Raw genomic sequence first — 19,732 nt, 5'->3', positions numbered from 1 at the left:
TTAGGAAAATAACCATAAACAGAGAAAAGTTTATTGTTTCTCAGTCAATAAAAATGCAGATTGAAAGAATGAGATGCCACTTTTGCCTGACAAATTAGATGATTAAAAAGAAAAGTAATCGATGGTTAAGAGTTCAGGAAAGAGTGACAACCCATAATAGCATCTCGGTAACTTGGTAACCGAAAACCATCTAAGTGGACGTAACCTTTGATCCAGTAAATGACTTATCCTAAGGAGAAATGGGGCAAGCAGCTAAGGGTGTATTAATGCAGCTCATTAAGCATTGTGTTTTATTGTAGTGGAATGTTGGAAATGGTCTAAATGTCCAACCATGAGGGATTCTTAGAGATGGGGAAGATGAGGTCCAGAAGTCAAATGGGGGATAAGCACTGGAATAGCGGCCTCAGTCAGATCTGAGCGAGCAGGTGAATTTGACGTTGGGACACTGAGGAGGTGTTGTTGTGTGTTCTATGCCGTTTTGTTATTGTTATGCTCTCTCTCTCTCTCTCTCTCTCTCTCTCTTCAGAAGACAAGTTTCTCTTCTGAAAGTGAGAGGATAATAGACTTGGAGTTTTAAGGTTGTAGAAGGGATTTGAAACAGCTATTGCCATAGAATGTGATAAAAGCAATGTGGAGAAATTGGAAGATCCCCAGACAGCACTAAAGTCCTCCACGAGGTCAGATCATGAACATTTACCTGAAATACAAAAAGCCTGTAAAAGAATACAGCAACCCTGAATGCAAATAAGTGCAAAATTAAAAATCCATTCTTGTCAAAGGAAAGGTCTATTCATAGCAAGTCTATTCATAAACCACATCATTCGGCATAATTACACAGTAAGGCTCAAGTGGTTCTGGGATTTACATCAGAACTCCCCACTTCAGAAGTTTCTAGTTCAGCCATTAATTTTCTGGGAACTGAAATTTGCATATGAATCTCAAAAACAGATTGGGGGGAACAGAGGGATAAAATGGAAACTAATTCCATCCATAATAAGAGCAAAAAAATGTGAAGTTAAAACTTGACAAGAAAACTGCAGATCTCCAAGAAGTTTAGCTGTTTTCTGGAAGGGAAGACTGTAAAGATGAACTCTTCCAAATTTAGGTAGAAGTTTCAAATTCGAACCAATTTTTTTAAAAATTTTTCAAAAACATTCTAAAAAATTAAAATCATCAGATAAAATAAACAGTCAAAAATGAAGAGGACCCATCTATGAAGATATTATTTATATGTTTTAAATACCCAGTACTTAAATTTGTGATAGACAATAGAATGGAATGGTCTAGAAGCACAACCTAAAATGTAAATTAACTCAAGATTTTATCTCATGATTTTAACCCACTTTCCACCCATATTTAGAAAAAGATTATTTTTTTAAGTTACTGATATTATGGCAATTATTGACTTACTCTTCTTGTCTGGGGGGCAGAGGGGATGTGGTAAGAGGAGAAAGTCCTTAATTTTTACTCCAATGAAGGAATAAATGGATCCCTCTGGTCAGCAGTCCCAACTATAGACATAGGCCAGCTTCTCTTGCGAGGGCTGGTGGTGTAACTATGGTTTGAATCCCTGCTCATTCACCATTTGTTCAACAAATAACTATTAAGCTATTGTAGGAATCACAATGCATTATGCACAGGAAAGGAAATCTCCCAGCTCTCCTGAGCGAATGTTGCAGGAGGCAGCTGAAAATATGGAAACACATAAAGGGGAAGATGTCCAATAGTGGTAACCAGGGAGTAATGGAGGGAATTCAGAGGATGAAGTCCTACACAGCAGGGAACTCTCTGGCCAAGTGTCTTTTGAACTGAGATCCCCCATGGACAATCAAGCAGGAAAGATTCAGGCAAAGATCTCAGGAGGGGCTCTCCAGGGAGAGAAAGCCAGTTGAGATCCTCAGAGGAAAATGACCTTGACAAATTCAAGGATCTCTCTCTGGCTGGAGCATGGTGGTCAAGGAAAGAGTAGTAGGAGAAGGGAGAGCAGGGGCCAGAGCAAGCAGAGCCAGGTGGGACACCCAGAACACTGTTGGCGTGTTAGGAGGCATACAGAAAAGTTTGAGCAGAGAAGTAACCAGAGAGACCTTACACTTATCAAGGTCACTTGGGCTACCACATTTTTTTTCAAGTGAACATGGGAAGTGATTTTGTGTCCTATTGGCTTCTTCAAAATTTAGCCCCTTGCCGGCCCCCTGGCTACTATCAGCAATGGAGAAATGTTTCCAATTGATATCAGGAATAGCCAGTATAAAAAAAAGCAAAAAAAGATCAATGGCCATGAACGTCCTGGGCTAAGAAACAGTCCTGCCTGCACTACACCTGGCTAGGGCAGGTTTGACCCAAGGTGATGACTTCAGCATTCCCCTTGTCTGTGATCTTCACCAGGCCCTGATGGGGCCTTGTCCAGGTGACCAACATCAACAACGGAGGTTCCTACCCAGGAAGGACAAGAAAATGACCTCAGGGAAACATGCAGATACTGGATTTAATTCTGGAATTAAACTAGAGGTAGTACACTTTTAAAATTTCATTTTTCGCCACCATTCGTTTTAGTCAGCTTTTTATTCACTGTGACCAAAAGACCTGACAGTAACCAGTTACAGGAAGAAAAGGTTATTTTGGCTCACAGTTTCAGAGGTTCAATACATGGTCGACCGACTCCATAGGTCTGAGCTGGAGATGAGGCAGAACATCATGGAGGAAGAGTAGATGGAAGAAGGAAGCTCAGGATTTGACAACCAGAAAGCAGAGAGAGAAGTCTGCTCACCAAGGACCCAATAAAAACCCCAAAAAGCACACCCCCAGTGACCTACTTCCTACAGCCACAACCTAACCACCTACAGTTACCACCCTGTTAATCCGCATCAGTGGATTAATCCACTGATTAGTTTAAGGCTCTCATAACCCTATCATTTCACTTCCAAACATTATTGCATTGTCTCACACATGAGCTTTGGGGGACACCTCCTATCTAAACCATAACACCATTTTAAAAAAGGAAAATCTTATTTCTTTCATGAATGATCTTGACCATCACAACCTGGATGGTCCAAGGACTAGGTTCTTCCTGGCTCTCTTCTCCTCTGATCTCAGTTATGTCTAGCTGTATTGGTATATTATGCATGCTAATTTATTAAGTTCATGTTCCAATTTCTTTCCACAGTTCTGTTCCACTCTCTTTCATCAAGTCACTCTTCAGGGACACGAATCTGTTCATAGAGAATGTATTTTGACGGGTTTTAGAGGCATCGCCAGAGTGCCTTATGTTTCATGAGAACTGAAACACATTTGCACTGAATTTTTTTCACAGATTTCTGTCAACTATTTAGGAGGACATATGGAGTTTCTTTTCTTACCTTTGAAAAGGAGAAAAATACATGAAATCAGGGCTTTTTGGACAAATTTCCCTGCTTGCTCTGGTAGTTTGATGGAAATAGTTCATAATGGCAAGACAGCCTCTGTAATAGCGGAGAGTAAAGTCGTGAGCAGATGGTGGTGTCTGGATTTTCTTACAGAGCACATTCTTTCTCACTGGTGGTCATGGGCTCCTCCACCCTAGGTGGGCTCTGGAGGGCTCAGAGCAGAAGCTTATCACTGGACAAATCTCCAGCTCCATTGTGTGGCTTGGACTTGGCCTGCCAACTCAATAAGCTTATTCCAGCTGATGCCACTTGGTAGAGGCCGCAGATGGCCTGAGGCTCCCTGTCCTTAGACCCTTCTCTTGCTGATCTGTTGTTCACTGATCTGATGGTCCCTTGGATCCTGTTTCTTCATCATCGCTTTGCATGGCCCACTTGGTCCAGGGAATTACACACAGTGGGGGTGGTGACCTTGGGAAGGAGCATGGGCTTTGGAGGCCAGTCTCTGGGCTCCTAGCTCTGCATCTTCTTCACTGCACTGCAGTTTCTTCATCTCTAGAGATGTCATGAGCATATCAACCACGTCAGGTTGTGGCAAAGATTGAGTGAAATCACTGAGAGTCCTGGAGTAGACCTGAGCAAGATGGACCCATGTTGACCGCCAGCTGACTTCCTTCCTTGCTTCTTCTCTCCTCTCCTAAACAGTTCTGTTGGATGTTGGAGCATCCGAGCAACATTCAGCATTTACTCTATGCAACTTGAACTGCAGAAAGGCTTTTCAGCCCTGCCTGTAATTCCCCCATTCACTCCATGATCTTCAAAGCTGCCTTCAAAAGAGCTCTGATGAAGTTCTTTCTGCTGTTTGTGGGTCCTCTGATCCCTGAAAGAAAGTTCCTTTATCACAGGGCTGAAAGGAGGAATGGAGGGCCCCCAACTTATTACCAATAGCTCCATTTTCCTAAAGCAACTGTGACAGTCATGTCCCTTCCCCCTCACGCAGGACCTGACATCAAGAAGAACAAATTTAAAATAAAAGTTGAACAAATGACTTGGATGTTATTCCATTTGGGCATTTGATAAGCACCCAACCTCTTGGACTGTAAGAAAAGGAGTTTGGGGGTGTTATATTTTCCCCTCTTCAGGAGCCTAATGAATGCTTCTCTTCCTCCCTGTGTTTAAATCTCCTTTCATGGTCTCAGTTTCTACCAGAGCACCAAGCTCAAAAGCAGCACCATCTTGCCTTCGCCCATTTCCTCACTCCATAGCCACACATCTCTTAGTTCTCTTTCCAAAATCTTGCACTTTATATCCTTTTATCCCTACACCAGCTGCTCCCACATTTGACCTTTGTGACTTTTGATTTGAGCTGCAGTTACTAGTTTCCTACATTTCCTCTCTGCCTCCAGTTTTCTCCAGCCCTAGCTCTGGCCCTCCTATGACAGTCACTTACCTTTGTGAAGCACAAGTCTCCCACACTGGCATGTTAAGAGCCCAGGCTTTGACATGAGACGTACCTGGGTGCAAATCTCACTCCTTCAGGGCAAATCCCTGTCACTGCTTGAAGCCTCAGCTCTTTCTATCTCAGTCATCATAGTCCTTGCATCCTGGGACAGTTAGGAGGGTTCAATGAAGCAAGGCACATACAGTGCTCACCCTGTTGTTCGGCAGATGAGGCTGGACACCCAAGGAATTAGCAGGAAGCAAGTTTATTAGCTACGGTGGTCCAGAGCCGCTGTTGCCTAAAAACAAACAAACAAACAAACAAAAACTCTGGAACTTGAGTCTGAAAATTCTTTAAACTTTATACTCAGTGGTGTGGTTATGTATCCATGGGGGCGGTGTATGTAACAGTTACTCTTTGTCCCCTCTTGAGGCTACACAGAGGTTTCGCAAGTCTTTACCACAGAAAGCAGAAGTAGCCATTTTTGTACATCATCGAGTTTGCAGGCAAATTCAGCTTTTGCAGAATGGAGAAACTTAGCCCTTATAGAAAGTAGAAAGTCTCAAATCACATTGAGTTCTTCAAAGAAATTCTTGCCGATATTCCATTAATAAGAACAATGATGGTGAGGGTCTCTGGAGAAGCTTAATGATGACTCTTTGATGGAAGAGAGGGTTCACTATAACCCCAGTCCCTGGCACACAGAGAGTCAGTAAATGGCAGCTATTGATAAAAACTGCTACAAAAACCTGCAGTGGCACTTCATTACCAGCAGTACAAACCCAAACTCCAAGACCTGCCTCCCTTCTGTCATCTGTCTCCGACCCACAGCTTGCCCTGGACTGTGGTTCCTTTAGCCTAACATCTTTCTTGTGTTTCCAGACTCAACCCCAAAGTCACATGGTGGAACCCAGTTGTCTCCTGTACAGGTCACCGGCTGATGCTCACGTGCAGGATAGATCTTGTCTTCTGTTACCTTCTGTTAGTCTTCTTGAACTTTCTGCTTTCTGGGACGGGGACCATGGCTTATTTGCTTCCGCATCCCCTGCAGGACTCAGTGCAGTACCTAGAATAGAAGAATTGAACTAAATGAGTGACAATGGGAAATAGCCAATGATGTTTGGAGCCTGTTATCTTCAATGTCCCAGCAAGGCGATGACCTTGTCTATTGATATCAGTGTGCACCATTTTGATGACCCCCAGGGAAAGGAAATACAGCCTCCTCCATCCAGTCTCTTGTTACTCTTTTTTAAGAAGGAAAAAGAGCTGGGTGCGGTGGCACACGCCTTTAATCCCAGTGGCTTGGGAGGCTGAAGCAGGAGGATCATGAGTTCAAAGCCAGACTCAGCAAAAAAAAACAAAAACAAAAAAAAAAAAACAAGGCACTAAGCAACTCAGTGAGACCCTGTCTCTAAATAAAATACAAAAAAGGGCTGGGATGTGGCTCAGTGGTTGAGTTCAATCCCCAGTCCCCCTGCTTTCCCAAAAAAGAGTGGGAAAGAATGAGACTTCTCTTTTGAGACTTCTCTTTTTCTCTCCCTCTGTGTGTGCACACATGTGTGTATGGGTGTGGAATGTGTGTGTGTGTGTGTCTTTATGTATGTGAGGTTGGTTGCTTAGTGTCATTTCTTAGAAGAGACTATTCTGAGTTCTGATACTAGATACATCCTTCCTGATATCCAGTTGTCCCTTCTTTATGAAATTATGGAGGCAGTAGCCAATAGGTTATAGTGGATTTTTCCCATTTTAAAATATTCTTAGCTGGCAAAATAAATACATAAAAAAATAATTGGAAAATAAAAAACAATGAAGTTTCACTTTTTTGTAATGAATGGTAAAAACCATTCTTTACAACACCAAGCAGGCACAGAAAAATGTTTTAAGAATACAGTATATAAGGAGAGGCAGCTGAGCCAACCGGCCTTCACCAAGAATGTGCCCACCTCCAGCCAGGAAACAGGCCTGTAGGGCGAGAGGGAAGTGCTTGAGGGGGGGCCCAGAACTCTGCATCCAGATGCTGTGTGGACACTGACACATTGCTGTTTCATTCATTGCTTTCAGCCTCTTATGCTAGATAGTGCTAGCTCCATTTCATAGGGGAGGCTCAGAGAGGTTGTTATTTGCACAAAGTCACACAGTGTAATTTGAATTCCCCAGGCTTCATAGACCTGTGTCTACAAATGAGGAGGTGACATCCGCATCAGTCCCCAACAGGAAACCTCAAGACCATAGCACCAGCCTCCACCATCTCCCTCCATTAGTTTGGGGAGTCCCAGGGAGGGTTATACATGAGTTCATGAGTAGGTATTTATTCAAGGCCCTCACTAATGTCTGGAGCTGGCCCAGCCCCCAGCTCCTGCCTAGTCATCATGGAACAAGGACCCTGCCAGGTGCTTTTCAGAGAGGGACTCCAGATTAGCAAGACCATTGCCATCTTGTGATATTGGTGGGCCCAGGCATTTTTACTTTTTCTTTGTTCATTTAAAAAAAATATAGGCAATCACATTTTATAGCTGTGTTCATTTAAATATTAATATACTAATATTATATATTAAAACATATTCCTGGACCAAAGGTTTAATTTTTTTTCTTGTGATTTTAAAAGAAAGCATTTTCATAGGTGCCCAAGGAATCCCATGGGTGACTACTGGGCCCTTTGCAAGACGCTGAAGTGTCAGTCCCCTGGCCACTGCCCTTCTTTGCTTCTTGATTGACCCATGAACGCCTAGGTAGATTGCTTGCTTCTGTGTCTCTCAAAAACCTGTCGTCAATGCCCCTTCACCTTCTACTAGTCTTGTCATTTTTCTCTTATTATAGGTGTCAGAATAGTCCCCAAGGTAGAGCTAGGAAAATCTCTTTTCTGCCGAGACACCTATACACATTGCTTAATCCTCAAATCTTTTTGTCCCGTATCAAATTATATCAAGACTGGGGTGAGTGGCACAGCCCCCGCTCATAACACCCAACCTGACACTGACTGTGTGTTAGCCCAGCTGAGACACAATCACAGGTATGCACATGCTCAAGGGCACACTAGCAGGTTCACCCTCTTTAACTCCAAGGTGGCCTCTTTCTGTTAAGCCAGGCATCCAATGATTGGAGCATGCCCCATATTCTGGGAAGGAGCATTCTCATTTATTACAGCTCAAAATAAGTTTGCATTTCTCCGTCCAGCACAAAGCTTTGAAAAGAATGATGACACGGGACATTTCAGGAGAATTTGCAAGGATCGCTAATAAGTACTGCACGTCTAGGTGTTTGAATGAAAATATTTTCTTCTTCAGAACTCTCCAAGCTCAGAATCGCCCCCCTGGCAACGCTTCATGTCCTGCATGTCTTTGGAAATCAGTTTTTGAGGAAAAGTAAATGCAGTAAGAATTTGTCTGTAGCAGCATGTTTTTTTTAGAAAGAGAAAGCCTCTGGGGGACAGGATAGAGAGATTGCTAAGGATAAAGTTTGTAGGTCATGAGACAAAAAGTAAAGTTGTCTCCTTCTACCCTGAAGCCCCTAGAGAGAATTTAGGAGATTTATGACATGGTCCTTCTTCTTTCTTGGGTCCATTGTGGCCGCTGGCAGGGTTCCAACCTTGCAATGCTAAACAACTCTATCAAAGATCAGTGCTTCCTGTTACCTCTGTATCCTGAGTGTGGGCTTTTTGTTTTAGCTCATGTTATGGATTTGATGTTCCCCATGGGGCTATGACAGATTGAACCCTAGAAGTGGATACCTGGGCTCTCAGAAGTGATGCTTATCATCAGGAGACCAGGAGTGTGGATGCATCAAAATAAACACATCCCGTGGTGGGTCAGCAGCCCAAAGTGGCTGCCATACCAGTGCTAAGGCACGTTGGCATACACTTGACAGTTTCAAAGAAAACCATGCATTAATCTGGCACATAATAAAATTGTTGTTTAGTGTGTGTTTCTTTGATCACTTGAAGGTTTGGATTTTGTTTTGGGGATTTACCAGCCATTTCAATTCCATCATGTCAGGCTCCCTGGGTCACAGTGTCTCTGAGGTCAGCCTCCTATTCTGTCTGTTGATCGTTTTTCACATTTTCGCCTCTCCCATGAAACTCACATCTGATTCATCTTGTGATTAATATCTGGAGTAGTGTCGACTCCCATAATGGAGCATGCTCTTGGTCTCTCAAATCGTGCTTTGTGACATTCAGCTCATTGCTCTGGGGGCTGTAGGCAATAGAAACAGAAAAGATCCCTGAGCTTTTCATTTCTCCTGCATGCAGGGCTCCCTGCCAGCCACCTCTGAATCGCCACCAGCTTTTTCTCTGAACAAAATCCTGTCCACTGCTAAATATAGTTTTTGTAACACAGTAGTAGAAAGAAGGTGCTTTCAATTTTTAACTCTAGACTGAGCAAGGAGCAATTTGCATAACAAGCAAAGTCAGCCATGTATGAAATCTGGTCTCCTTCATTGAGCCAATGACATTAAGGATCAGGGAGATTAGGTGACCCATTCCTGTCATACAAGCAATGAAATTCCAGTTATCCAGCAATGAATTCCAGCTTTCAGTAGGTGCACTGTCCACCCCCAGCCCCAGGTCTGAGTAAACAGATCATTCCTAGGTACAAACAAGAGACACTTGGTTCATACTGGTGGGAAATGGCATCTAGATCCTGATTCGCCAGATCAAAATGAGGACACCAAGCAACAGAGAGGTATAATTTTAAAATTTTAGTCACTTTGCTCAACTGGAGGCTAAATCCCTTCTGAAAATGATCCTGACCACAAACCCTCCAAGTGACACTGTGGAACTCTCCACACACCAGCTACCAGAGATTCCTCACTGTGACTTAGTGGCAAATGCAAGTGGCTTTGGGGACCAGGACAGCATGTCAAATGGCTGGGGTAAGGCCAAAGGCAAGCCATAAGCAAAGGCTTCATCCACTGTGTTCACTGTTTCATCCAAGGACCTGGAGCATAGTCTACACACCACAAGTCCTCAGTAAGAGGTGCAGAGTAAGTGGCAGGGACTTCAGAGAACTAGGAAATGTGTAGCTCACAGAAGGCATTCTTGTCAAAAAGGGAAAAAAAAAAGCATGCCAGCTTGTGTGTCTTACAAAGTGTTGTCTATGGACAGAATGGGACAATCATTTCAATGCACTATTGATGTCCAACCTACCCTTTGGTATCATGTTTTTAGTTGAAGTCAGAATCCTTCTATTCAAATGTCTTTCAGGTTCTTCCCATTAATAACCTTGGCCCTTTAATGCCCCTGGATTATTAAAAACGTGTGTACATTCTCACACTATCCATCATCCTATGATGGTTTAACTTTTTTTTCCCCCCGAACCTCTTAGTCATGTGTCTTTCTTTCCAAAAGATATGCAAAGGAATTTCATCTACCAAACAAGGTGCCAACTTTCTAAATACATACCTTATTTGCTAAGAGAAGGATCACAGATCCGTTTTCACACCTACAATGCTGACTTTTCTAAAATGGACACAAGCAAACAGAGATGGCTAATTCACACCAAAATCATTTTGAACCCAACTCATCTCCAAAATCTGCCACATCAAATTATAGGGTCCTGGATAGGGGAGACGCCCTCTGCAGGTTTTTCCGAAGGTGAAGCATCACACTGGCTCTTTCCTTGGATGCTGTCCTTGTTCAGATGGGTCTGCATGGTCTTCCCTTGATCTCATTCCCCTGACAACCCAGATACAAATTTTTTAGTATGGAGCAAAGCCCCTTGAACCAAAAGGAACACAGCTGTCAGGTCTGACATCTGTTGTGGGACAGGCATATTAGAAAAGAGGCCTCTGGGCACTTGTGCCCTCACCCAAGGGTAGGAAACCATGTGAAACCATGTGCACCCACGTGGAAGACCAAAGGCTTCTAGCTGTGAGCTCAGCCACGAATTTATCACTTAACCCTTCCAATCTCCTGCAGAGTGGGAGGGCTATCAGAATCCCCCTCCAGTGAGACAAAACATACAGTAGAATCCACCTAGAGAAACAAAGTTGCCAAAAATCAAGCTATATGTACTATTAATACTTTGGACAGGATACATGAGTCAGATAGCCCACCAAAAGCATTACCATTTTAGGTCATCTTGAAACACTTTGCTGGTGAAACAAAAGGGCTTGTGGACACTATTTGACACCTAATTTACAAACCCTATGATGGGGTAAACAAACCTGTTTGCAGATGGAAACCCTGACTGCCAAGCAACATTCAGCTCCATTTATACATCTCAGCAGGATGCTATGTGTTCTGATAAACTCAAAGATTGCAGATGATTCTTCATGGTTGAAATGCCTCTACTGCACTAATGACCTGAGCCCGGTTCTGGGATGATTGTAATTTTGAACCCAACTCATCTCCAAAATCAGCCACATCAAGTTATAGGGTCCTGGATAGGGGAGACGCCTATCTTACGTTGAATGTAAAAGCTGGAAGTGACCTGTCAGTTAGGAATATGTTCAGACACAAATAACAGGAAACCTAGACAACAGTGGCTTCAACAGAGAGGGAATTCTATTCTTAATTTTTTTTTTTTTCATGCAACCTGCCGCAGTCCGGCTGCAGCAAAATAACCGGGGGGTGACGAACAACTTGTGTACGTTGATACAGCAGGAGTGGGAGCCCTTTATTGTAGGACAAAAGAGGTATTTATACATTCCACACAGCTTATCTTAATTAGCATAAACTAGATACAGCAGTCAACCAATAAGAAATCTCCACACTTAATGGCTCGCTGGCCTTACTTCACAAACCACTCCCTCTAGCATTTTGCCAGGAGCCATCCAGACTTATTTACAGACTCTAACATTCCCCTGGCAAAATGCCAGGTGCCATCTTGACTTGTTTACAGACTCTAACACAACCAGATATGCAGAGGCTGGTGGTGGCTCCCTAGGGTTCAGCTACCACTGCTGTCTGGACCCCGGCTCTCTCAGTCCTTCTGCTCTATCTTACTCAGCCCTGGGCATTTATCCTCCCTCTTATTGGCTCAGGAGCTGCTTATCTATCTTCAAAGCAGAAACAAGCTGAGGTAGGAGGGGTCAGGTGCATCTATTCCCTTGAATAGGAAAACAAAGGCTTTTCTAGAAACCCCCTCAGTGGGCTTCCCCTTCAGGCTCAGTGGTCAGAACTATGACATGACTTTCTCAAGGGAGGCTGGGAAGCAGGGTTGTTCTCCTGTTTGCCTCTGTGGGAGAGGAAAGCAAGTGAGGATAGGCTTGAGAACAGGTATGTTAATTAGCACGAGTGCCTCCCACAGGGCAGCCATGGAATCCTTTGCCAGGACTTCAGTTGATTCAGTATTCTCAGTGCTCTTTTTTATACTCCATTCCTCTCCGTACAGATGACATAGTGGGTTCCGGAAATGGAAAGTAACGTGGCCAAGTTTCCATTACCAGAGAAGTTAGAGCCCGACCTGGAGTCCAGGTCTTCGACTCCTAGTCCAGATAGCTGCCCTCAGTTCCACACTCTTTGTGTGGTTTGAAGTTCTATTGAGGAAGTAGACTATCATCCAGAAAATCAAGTCATGGATGTTAAACTATCATCAATGGGCAGAGGACAGGCAGCTTCTACTTCCTCCCTCCGAATCGGCAGTAATTCACTTTTTATCTTCTCATCCCTTTGACACATTGATGTTTATGTGTTATTACAGAATCAAGCTCAGGATGAGTGCCACGATAATGTAGAATTTCTGTGTCATTGTTAATGTGCTGTTCTTGTCTTCTGTCCCCTTCTGTTATTGGACCAAACAGAAGTATTCTGCTGTTTCTCTCTGCAACATCTCCACAGAAGTCCTGAAAGTCATCAACGCCACAGAGGAGTTGATAGCAGGGTCTACAGGGCCCTGGGAGCTCCCACCAGTCCCTTCTGACCGAGAAAAGGGGACGTTTCCTCTTGGGACAGACCAAGTGAAACTGGATGAACAGCTGACTTCCCTGGAAGAAAATGTAAGAGGGCGTGGGTGTGCCCAGTCTAGGGTGAAGGTATGCAAAGGAAGAAAATGGTGATGCTGTAGACCATCACGGAGCACAGGACACACACACCACCAACACCGTGACCTGTGTAGTCTCAGGAAGTGGCTTAGATAGGGTTCCCCGGAAGCAGATCCTGAGATGAAGATTTGATGCAAGTGACTAGCAGGGACATTCTCCCAGGAGAAGCTGGCCAAGGAATTGTGAAGGGAAGGTAAAGGGGAAAAGGCAAACAAGGGTGTGATCTTAGATCCAGAGTAGCTTCAGCCTGATTCTGCACTGGAGCTCTCAAGTGTAACACATCTCAGAGTTGTCCTGATCTAAGGCAAAGGAACTGGCACTCCCTCCAGCCAGCAGGCACATTGGTCTCTGCATCCAGGCAATGTGACTCCAAAGGAAGTCCTCTGTATGGACTCAAGATGTTGATAACAAAGGCACACTGAAGTTTAGGGACAGGGATGGTATTTTAAAAATCATTCAATAGCACAGGTTAAAATAATGAGGAAGACTTTAATAAAGATGATGGCAATAGGTATAGGGACCACTGCAATGGGGTCTTCCAATGAGAAAGAGAGATTGGGCTCTGCCACTAGCTCAACTCTGAATATAGCATGGGCAAATGGGGGTTCATAGCTAAGGAGCAGGGTGAGAGTCACTAGATAGAAAAGTCACTAAAAGGAAACCTCAGATGTAAGAGCAGTTCTAGCTAAATCCACAGGATTCTTGCTGAAGACAGTCGAGGGAAGACTGGACATCCCCTGGGAGATAAAGGGGGAGGAACCTAATTAGATATTGAGATGATCAGATCCCAAGATGGGGGATTCTAGCTAAATTAAGCAGGATTCTTTTGCTAAAACTGGATTTTGTAAAGAAGTACACAAATAGGAGAAGGTTCAGAGCCTGACTAAAGTTTGGCCAAGCAAAAAATCTTGGTCAAGGGAAGTATGTGGAGAATACGAGATCCAAGGAGATCCAGATGGAATATTGGCAGTTACCACTGCAGGGAATGAGGGTTGCTGCCAAAAGAGGCCCCGTCATTACACCTGCTTGGCTCTGCTCCCCTAACGGAAGACACCAACACCAGATCCTGTCTCTTACTGAGCCTTCATGTGCCATTAAAAGCAGGAAGCCTGCCGCCTTTCTCCTGAGGCTTCCAGTTCACTCCAGAGTTACCCAAGTACTCTGAGAACTGGGGAAGACCCTGCTGCACCACCTGCATTACCTTCTGACCACACACAGATCCCAGACTCTACCGTCACTCCCTTTCCACCTCCCTACCCCTTTTCTCAACCTACCTGGATGATCAAGAGGAAAATGCCTAATCCCAAGTATATTTTAAAATATATATTTCATCTCTGGAAAGAAAATACTTAGTGCAATACTTAGCTCAAAATAAATACCCCATAAACATTAGATATTCATATTTCAGGTATGTCACCAACCAATTTCTAAAATATCATGTTAAGCCAGACACGGTGGCGTATACCTGTGATCCCAGCAAGTCAGGAGGCTGAGGCAGGAGGCTCACAAGTTGGACACTGACCTCAACAACTCAGTGAAACCCTCAGCAACTTAGCAAGACCCTGCTGCAAAATAAAAAATAATAAGGACAAGAGATATAGCTCAGTGGTAGAGCTCCCCTGGGTTCAATCCCTAATACCAAATATAAATAAATTATGTATATATTTATACATACATATATAGTATGTAGTTATGTATATATGCAATTTATTATATGTAGTTGATAAGTTTCATAATTTATTATATATGTATGTAAATATATACATTCACACACACACACACACACACACACACACACACACACATACATACATAAATCTCCCATTAAACTACACAAAGGAATAAGTTGTTAAAAGTCATTCCAGCTTTCATAACAGATGCACTTTCTCTCATTCTAGGACAAGTACACATTTGCTACTTTCAAGAAAAAGACATTTGAGAAAGAAAGGAAGTAAAATAAGTCTCATTGGTGATTATACTTTGCCAAAAAATCATCCATTTTTACTGCAGTGTAGGTGGGGTGACAGGGAGTGTCCCCTGCCTCCTTCATCCTGTTTGTACGTGATGGTCTACGGAGGACCCTCCGTAGGCTCTGGGTCTTTGGTGGTGCCAGCTCCTCCATTGCCTGAAAAGAGCCTGCAGGAGAGTCAGGACACAGGGGAGGAGTGGGACCTACCCGGCTTCTGCAAAGGAGGGTGGGGTTGGGGGGGAAGGTGCAGATACATCTGCCAGGAACTGATTTTTCTACCCTCCTACTTGTGAGAAAAGAAAGAAGGAAAAATTAATTCTTGCATATAAATATCCACAATTATTGCTGAGTATTTTCAGCACATGTCTGATGATGAGAATTTTCCAATACTCTAAACCAAGAGTGACACAGAGAGAGATCTGGACATTAGCCACTCAGATCATAGTCACTGTCTCCTGTGGATGTGCCCTTCCCACAAAGCTGTATCACACCCAGGCAGGTGATTCATCTTTCCAGACCAGCAGAGTCAGCCCTGCCTTTGGAGCATGACCGTGAATGCTCTTACCAGAAATCAGCAACTGTTAGTACAGGCATTTTTGAATAAAGTTGCAATGACAACAAATCAAAATGACTCAAGGTGAAAAATGCCAGTATTCATATCACTTTTAAAAGCTGAGAACTCTCTCCCCTTGGACTCCCATAAAAACCTAAGTGTTTGTCTTTCTGGCTACATCCCTCACTTTCCATCTTTCTGCTCATTCCTCTGACTCCCATTAGACCAGCCCTATTGACATTTTGGATTGAATAATTATTTTGTGAGGACCTGTCCCGTGCATTGGAGGCAGTCAGGCAGCATACCTGGCCTCTGCCTCTAAGCTGCCAGTAACAACTCCTTCCTACTCAGGGCAATCAAAAACATCTCCAAGCATTGTCAAAACATTAGGGGACTGGAGAGGGGGCAAAATCAGCCCCAGATTGGAAACCAGATACACGAATTCCTTCAGAACAAGATCTGCTGTCTTTCTCATCTGTCGCCTAGTCTTCAGTTCAGAGCCTGACACAGCCAATGTTTACTGATGTATGATTGCATCAGATGAATGAAGCCCTTTAAAAAAAATAAGAAAGAAAGAAAGAAAGAAAGAAAGAAAGAAAGAAAGAAAGAAAGAAAGAAAGAAAGAAATGTTTTATTTCAGATGTACAGGGGCTCTGTTCTTTAAATGTATCTGTGTGACATAGTTTCTTTTAGTGCCGATGGTCCTAAGACTCACAGAATAATTGATGAGATTAAAGTAAAATATGATTCTTCAGGAAAGCAATGTTTTTTTCTTTTTTTTTTTTTTTTACAAAGTATGATAGCTGGTGCATAATTCCTGTAACACCTCAATTTAAATGACAATGGTCAGTTTTCACAGTACACATAAAACACTGTGGGCCTTTTCTTTCCTCTCCAAGGAGCACACTGAAAAGTGTCTAGCCTGTGCTGAGTTTTCTTTTTGTAAGCTCCTTTTATTGGACACTATGTTTGGGGGGATTTATTAACATTTTTTTTATATATATATATTTTTTTTAGTTGTGCATGGACCTTTATTTTATTTATTTATATGTGGTGCTAAGAATCCAACCCAGTGCCTCACACATGCCAGGCAAGTGCTTTACCACTGAGCTACAGTCCCAGCCCTCCTTAACATTTTCAATTCAAAACACATTCACTTAGGATTGATTCAAGAGGTCAGAAGACCCAGCAGGGTCCTGTGGCTCAAGGCTGGATTTGGAGTTGACTGCACCCCAATCCAGCACCTTCCATGCCACTCCTGTTCCCTAACTATTAACTGCCTCCTTCTCCTCCTCCTGCTTCCCCATCCTCCAGCTTTTCAAATCTCATCTCTGAAGAAACACGGTCTAGGTTCCTTTGAATTCTGAGGATGTTTAATCAGAGAAGGGATGACTTTTCCTTTGTCTCTTTAATTCACCAGATCACAGAGTCCTGGGCAGGTTGCTCCGTTGGTCTGTCTCCAGGTTGGAATTGAGTTGAGCAGCAGGAGGCGGCCAGAGCTGGTTCTTAAACTGGACTCTGGGTGCGGCTGATTTAATTAAATCCTGGCTTTTGTCCATCTGCGTTGTTGTAAAGAGCTCGCCTTCATTCCTTAGCCTCCGTCTACCTGCTGGGGAACCAGGGACTGTCAGGAATAGAAATAGCCACACTATTCTCTCCTGAACCTTGGCCACCGAGTGCCAGGACTCAGATGAAAGAGAACATTTGGTTGAGAATATTCACCTTTAAAAAATGCTTCTGAGGCTTTCAGAGCTGCATAAGATAAAGAAATACCACATTCATATATGCAGTCTACAAATGTTCAGAACTGCTGTTAGCCCACTTAATTAGAGGGGGGACGGGAGTTTTAGATCCTGGAGCCTTTCAGCTTTGACTCCTCTCTCCTGCTGCCTGGTGTTAGGTATGAAATCAGCTCTTGTCTCCCCTAAAGACAGCAATGACCTGTGCTAATCCTAACCTGGCAATAGCTCACCATGGGGGCTCGGCTCCTGGAGCAGAATGCCTGAGTGTCTCTCTCTCTCTCTCTCTCTCTCTCTCTCTCTCTCTCTCTCCTGGTATTTTAAATTCCTGCTGTGAAGAGTTCTGTTGTACTTGCTCTGGTCTGGCTGGGAGAGGAGCGGTTCAAGAGGGCACTAGTAAGTAAGGCGACGACAGAGTGACAGGATGCCACAGGGTCAAAGGGCAGGGGTGGAAGACAGTGGGACCACTCCTCAGGCAGTGTAACCAGAGCCATTGGAGACCTGGAGTGGGAAGAGGAGAGGCTACCTGGAGGAAGCGCTGACCATGGAAATGGGCTTCCACCAGAACCTTGCTGCCTACAGGGAAAGAAATGTTTTCAACTTCTTCCAACTCCTACCTTTACTCTCCGGCTGGTATCTGCCATTGGTCAAAGCCATCCCAGCCAGCCAGGGAGCCAAGTTCACATAAGTCAATCAAACAGGGAACAAAGCAAGACACAGAAGGGTAGAAACAGACCTAGGAGATCAGCAGAGAACGAGAACAACTATTCAGATGTCAGTTGTGACTAATAGCAGCAGCTGCCTTATGGATTCACACAGGGCTGTGAGTGGGAGAGATGAGACAAGCACCAACCTCATTTTCATCTTTGCTGTATGACACAAGCAACTTGGTGTAACCCATACTCCCCAGCCACAGAGGCAGTGGGGGCAGTCCCAGTTTCCTTGTAGCTCTGCCCCATATTGCCCCAGGTAATATATAATAGTGGTCTCAGATGCCGTGGAACTGTACCATGAGAGCCCAGCTCTGCCACCAAGTCCAGGACCCAGCAGAGGATGGTGGTCCTCCTTCTTAAGCTCTGTGTAACACTGACAGCAGCAGAGAGGATATAGAACTCATGTGGGTGGTCATGGTTACTCAGGTGCTTCTCTGCCCCCAGAGAGCAAGAAAAGAAATACTATCAGTTACTATCTTATCTTCGTCCCCTGAAGTGTATTTCAGGGAAGCCAAGTCCAACGAGATGCATCTCGAAGGCCAAATAAGTTTGGGAAATTTGCATATTCCCTCCAGGAAAATTGAGATATGTATTAACCCCTAAGTCCTGCAGTAAAGAAATCTGGTTAGTGCACTTTATTTTAGGGCATTTGACTATGAAGTCCTTCCTTAATGAAATACCTATTTGCATACCCCAAATGACTTTGAAAGAAAGGCATGTTGAACAAGGAGCCAGCCAGTGGGGTCACCAGTGGCTAGAATTTGAAGAGGATATAGATTGCTTAAACAAGATAACCATAGTTCTCAATGAATGTGGACCTTGACTAAGCAAGCAACTGCAGGTGAACATTCATCTGGTTGCTAGAATAACGTTTTCATGTGCTTTCCATTTGTTATCACATGGCATGTAACTTCTGTCTTTTCAAACCAGCAACAGAGCCGATATCAAGCCCATCTAGAACCACAATAACTGTAGTATGTTTATGCTAAAATTTGAAATTTAGAACATAGCAACATTCCAACTAAGATGAAGAAGCACTGCATCATAGGGCAGGGAGGGGAACAGGATCTGGGATCAGCCTTCTTGGGCTCACTTCCGGCTTCCACCTTTTCCCAGAGGTGAGAACTGGGAAAGTCACTGAGCTTTCCTAAGACATAAGATATTCCCATGTTTAACATAGTGATTGCAATGGTCCCTACCTCAAGGCTTGCCGTAAGCATTAAATAAGATAAGAAAATCCTTAGCTCATTCCTGGCCCAAGAAATACCTGCCATCATCATCATCCTCACCATGATGACCCCCACCAGCACCTCCATCACCATCCTGCAGTCCTTTGGGCACTGCCATTACTCTGGCCGGAAGTCTGGCTGGAAGTTCCTGTTCAGCTGGTGTCTGTGACAAACCACTCAATGTCCCCTTCCTCCTCATGCCAGGAAAGCAGGTTTTTAGGAAGCACAAAGTAAAGCTGAACATTCTGGCCTTACTGAGGACTTGGAGCTATTTCATACTGTTTTACTTTGGAAGAAAAAAAATAATAACAGAAGAAATAGCCTATGACCATATTCAAAATGTGAACGGCCATGGGTGACTACAGTCCTATAGCATGATAATAATTGAGTTTTGCATGTTTGTGGTAAAATGACGGTTCCAAGACCAAAGTCATGTTTATCCTTTGCCACACTTAAATTATTCATTTCGTTTAAGTAGTAATTCTAAAGTCTGTTTCACAGTTTAAAAACTGTAAGTTTACACTTTAAAGTGTGTTATTAAGATAAATTTACCTTTTTATGCAGATAAGGGAAAGTATTTCAAAAGTATAATAAACTCCAAACTGCCCTGCCTTTCTCTCCCCACCCACCCCTCCTTCTTTCTCTCTTTCTCTCCTCTCCTACCTCCCCAGCCCCTCCGCGTTCCCCCCCCCCACGCAACACCTGACTCCCCACCCTTTATTTTTTTCTTCTCCTATCAAGGGAAGTTT

The 19,732-nt window shown here is 43.7% G+C and overlaps 1 protein-coding gene across 5 annotated transcripts in view; it reads left to right on the top strand.

Moving 5' to 3' along the window:
- Nucleotides 1–19,732, top strand: part of LOC107145478 (myosin VIIA and Rab interacting protein) — a 324,704-nt gene that overhangs the window by 293,405 nt on the left and 11,567 nt on the right. For 4 of the 5 annotated variants that reach the window (XM_015489460.2, XM_015489459.2, XM_015489458.2 and 1 more), the window contains one exon: nucleotides 12,541–12,735. The exons of the other annotated variant lie outside the window; for it this stretch is intronic. In XM_015489460.2, the coding sequence (XP_015344946.2) occupies nucleotides 12,541–12,735 (195 nt within the window). The remainder of the gene's footprint in view (nucleotides 1–12,540; nucleotides 12,736–19,732) is intronic. 5 annotated transcript variants of the gene reach the window in all.

Source organism: Marmota marmota, unplaced genomic scaffold (genome assembly GCF_001458135.2).
Source record: "Marmota marmota marmota unplaced genomic scaffold, marMar, whole genome shotgun sequence".
Lineage (NCBI taxonomy): Eukaryota > Metazoa > Chordata > Mammalia > Rodentia > Sciuridae > Marmota > Marmota marmota.
The sequence above is the reverse complement of the archived record's forward strand: the minus strand, read 5'-3'. Positions and strand labels throughout refer to the sequence as shown.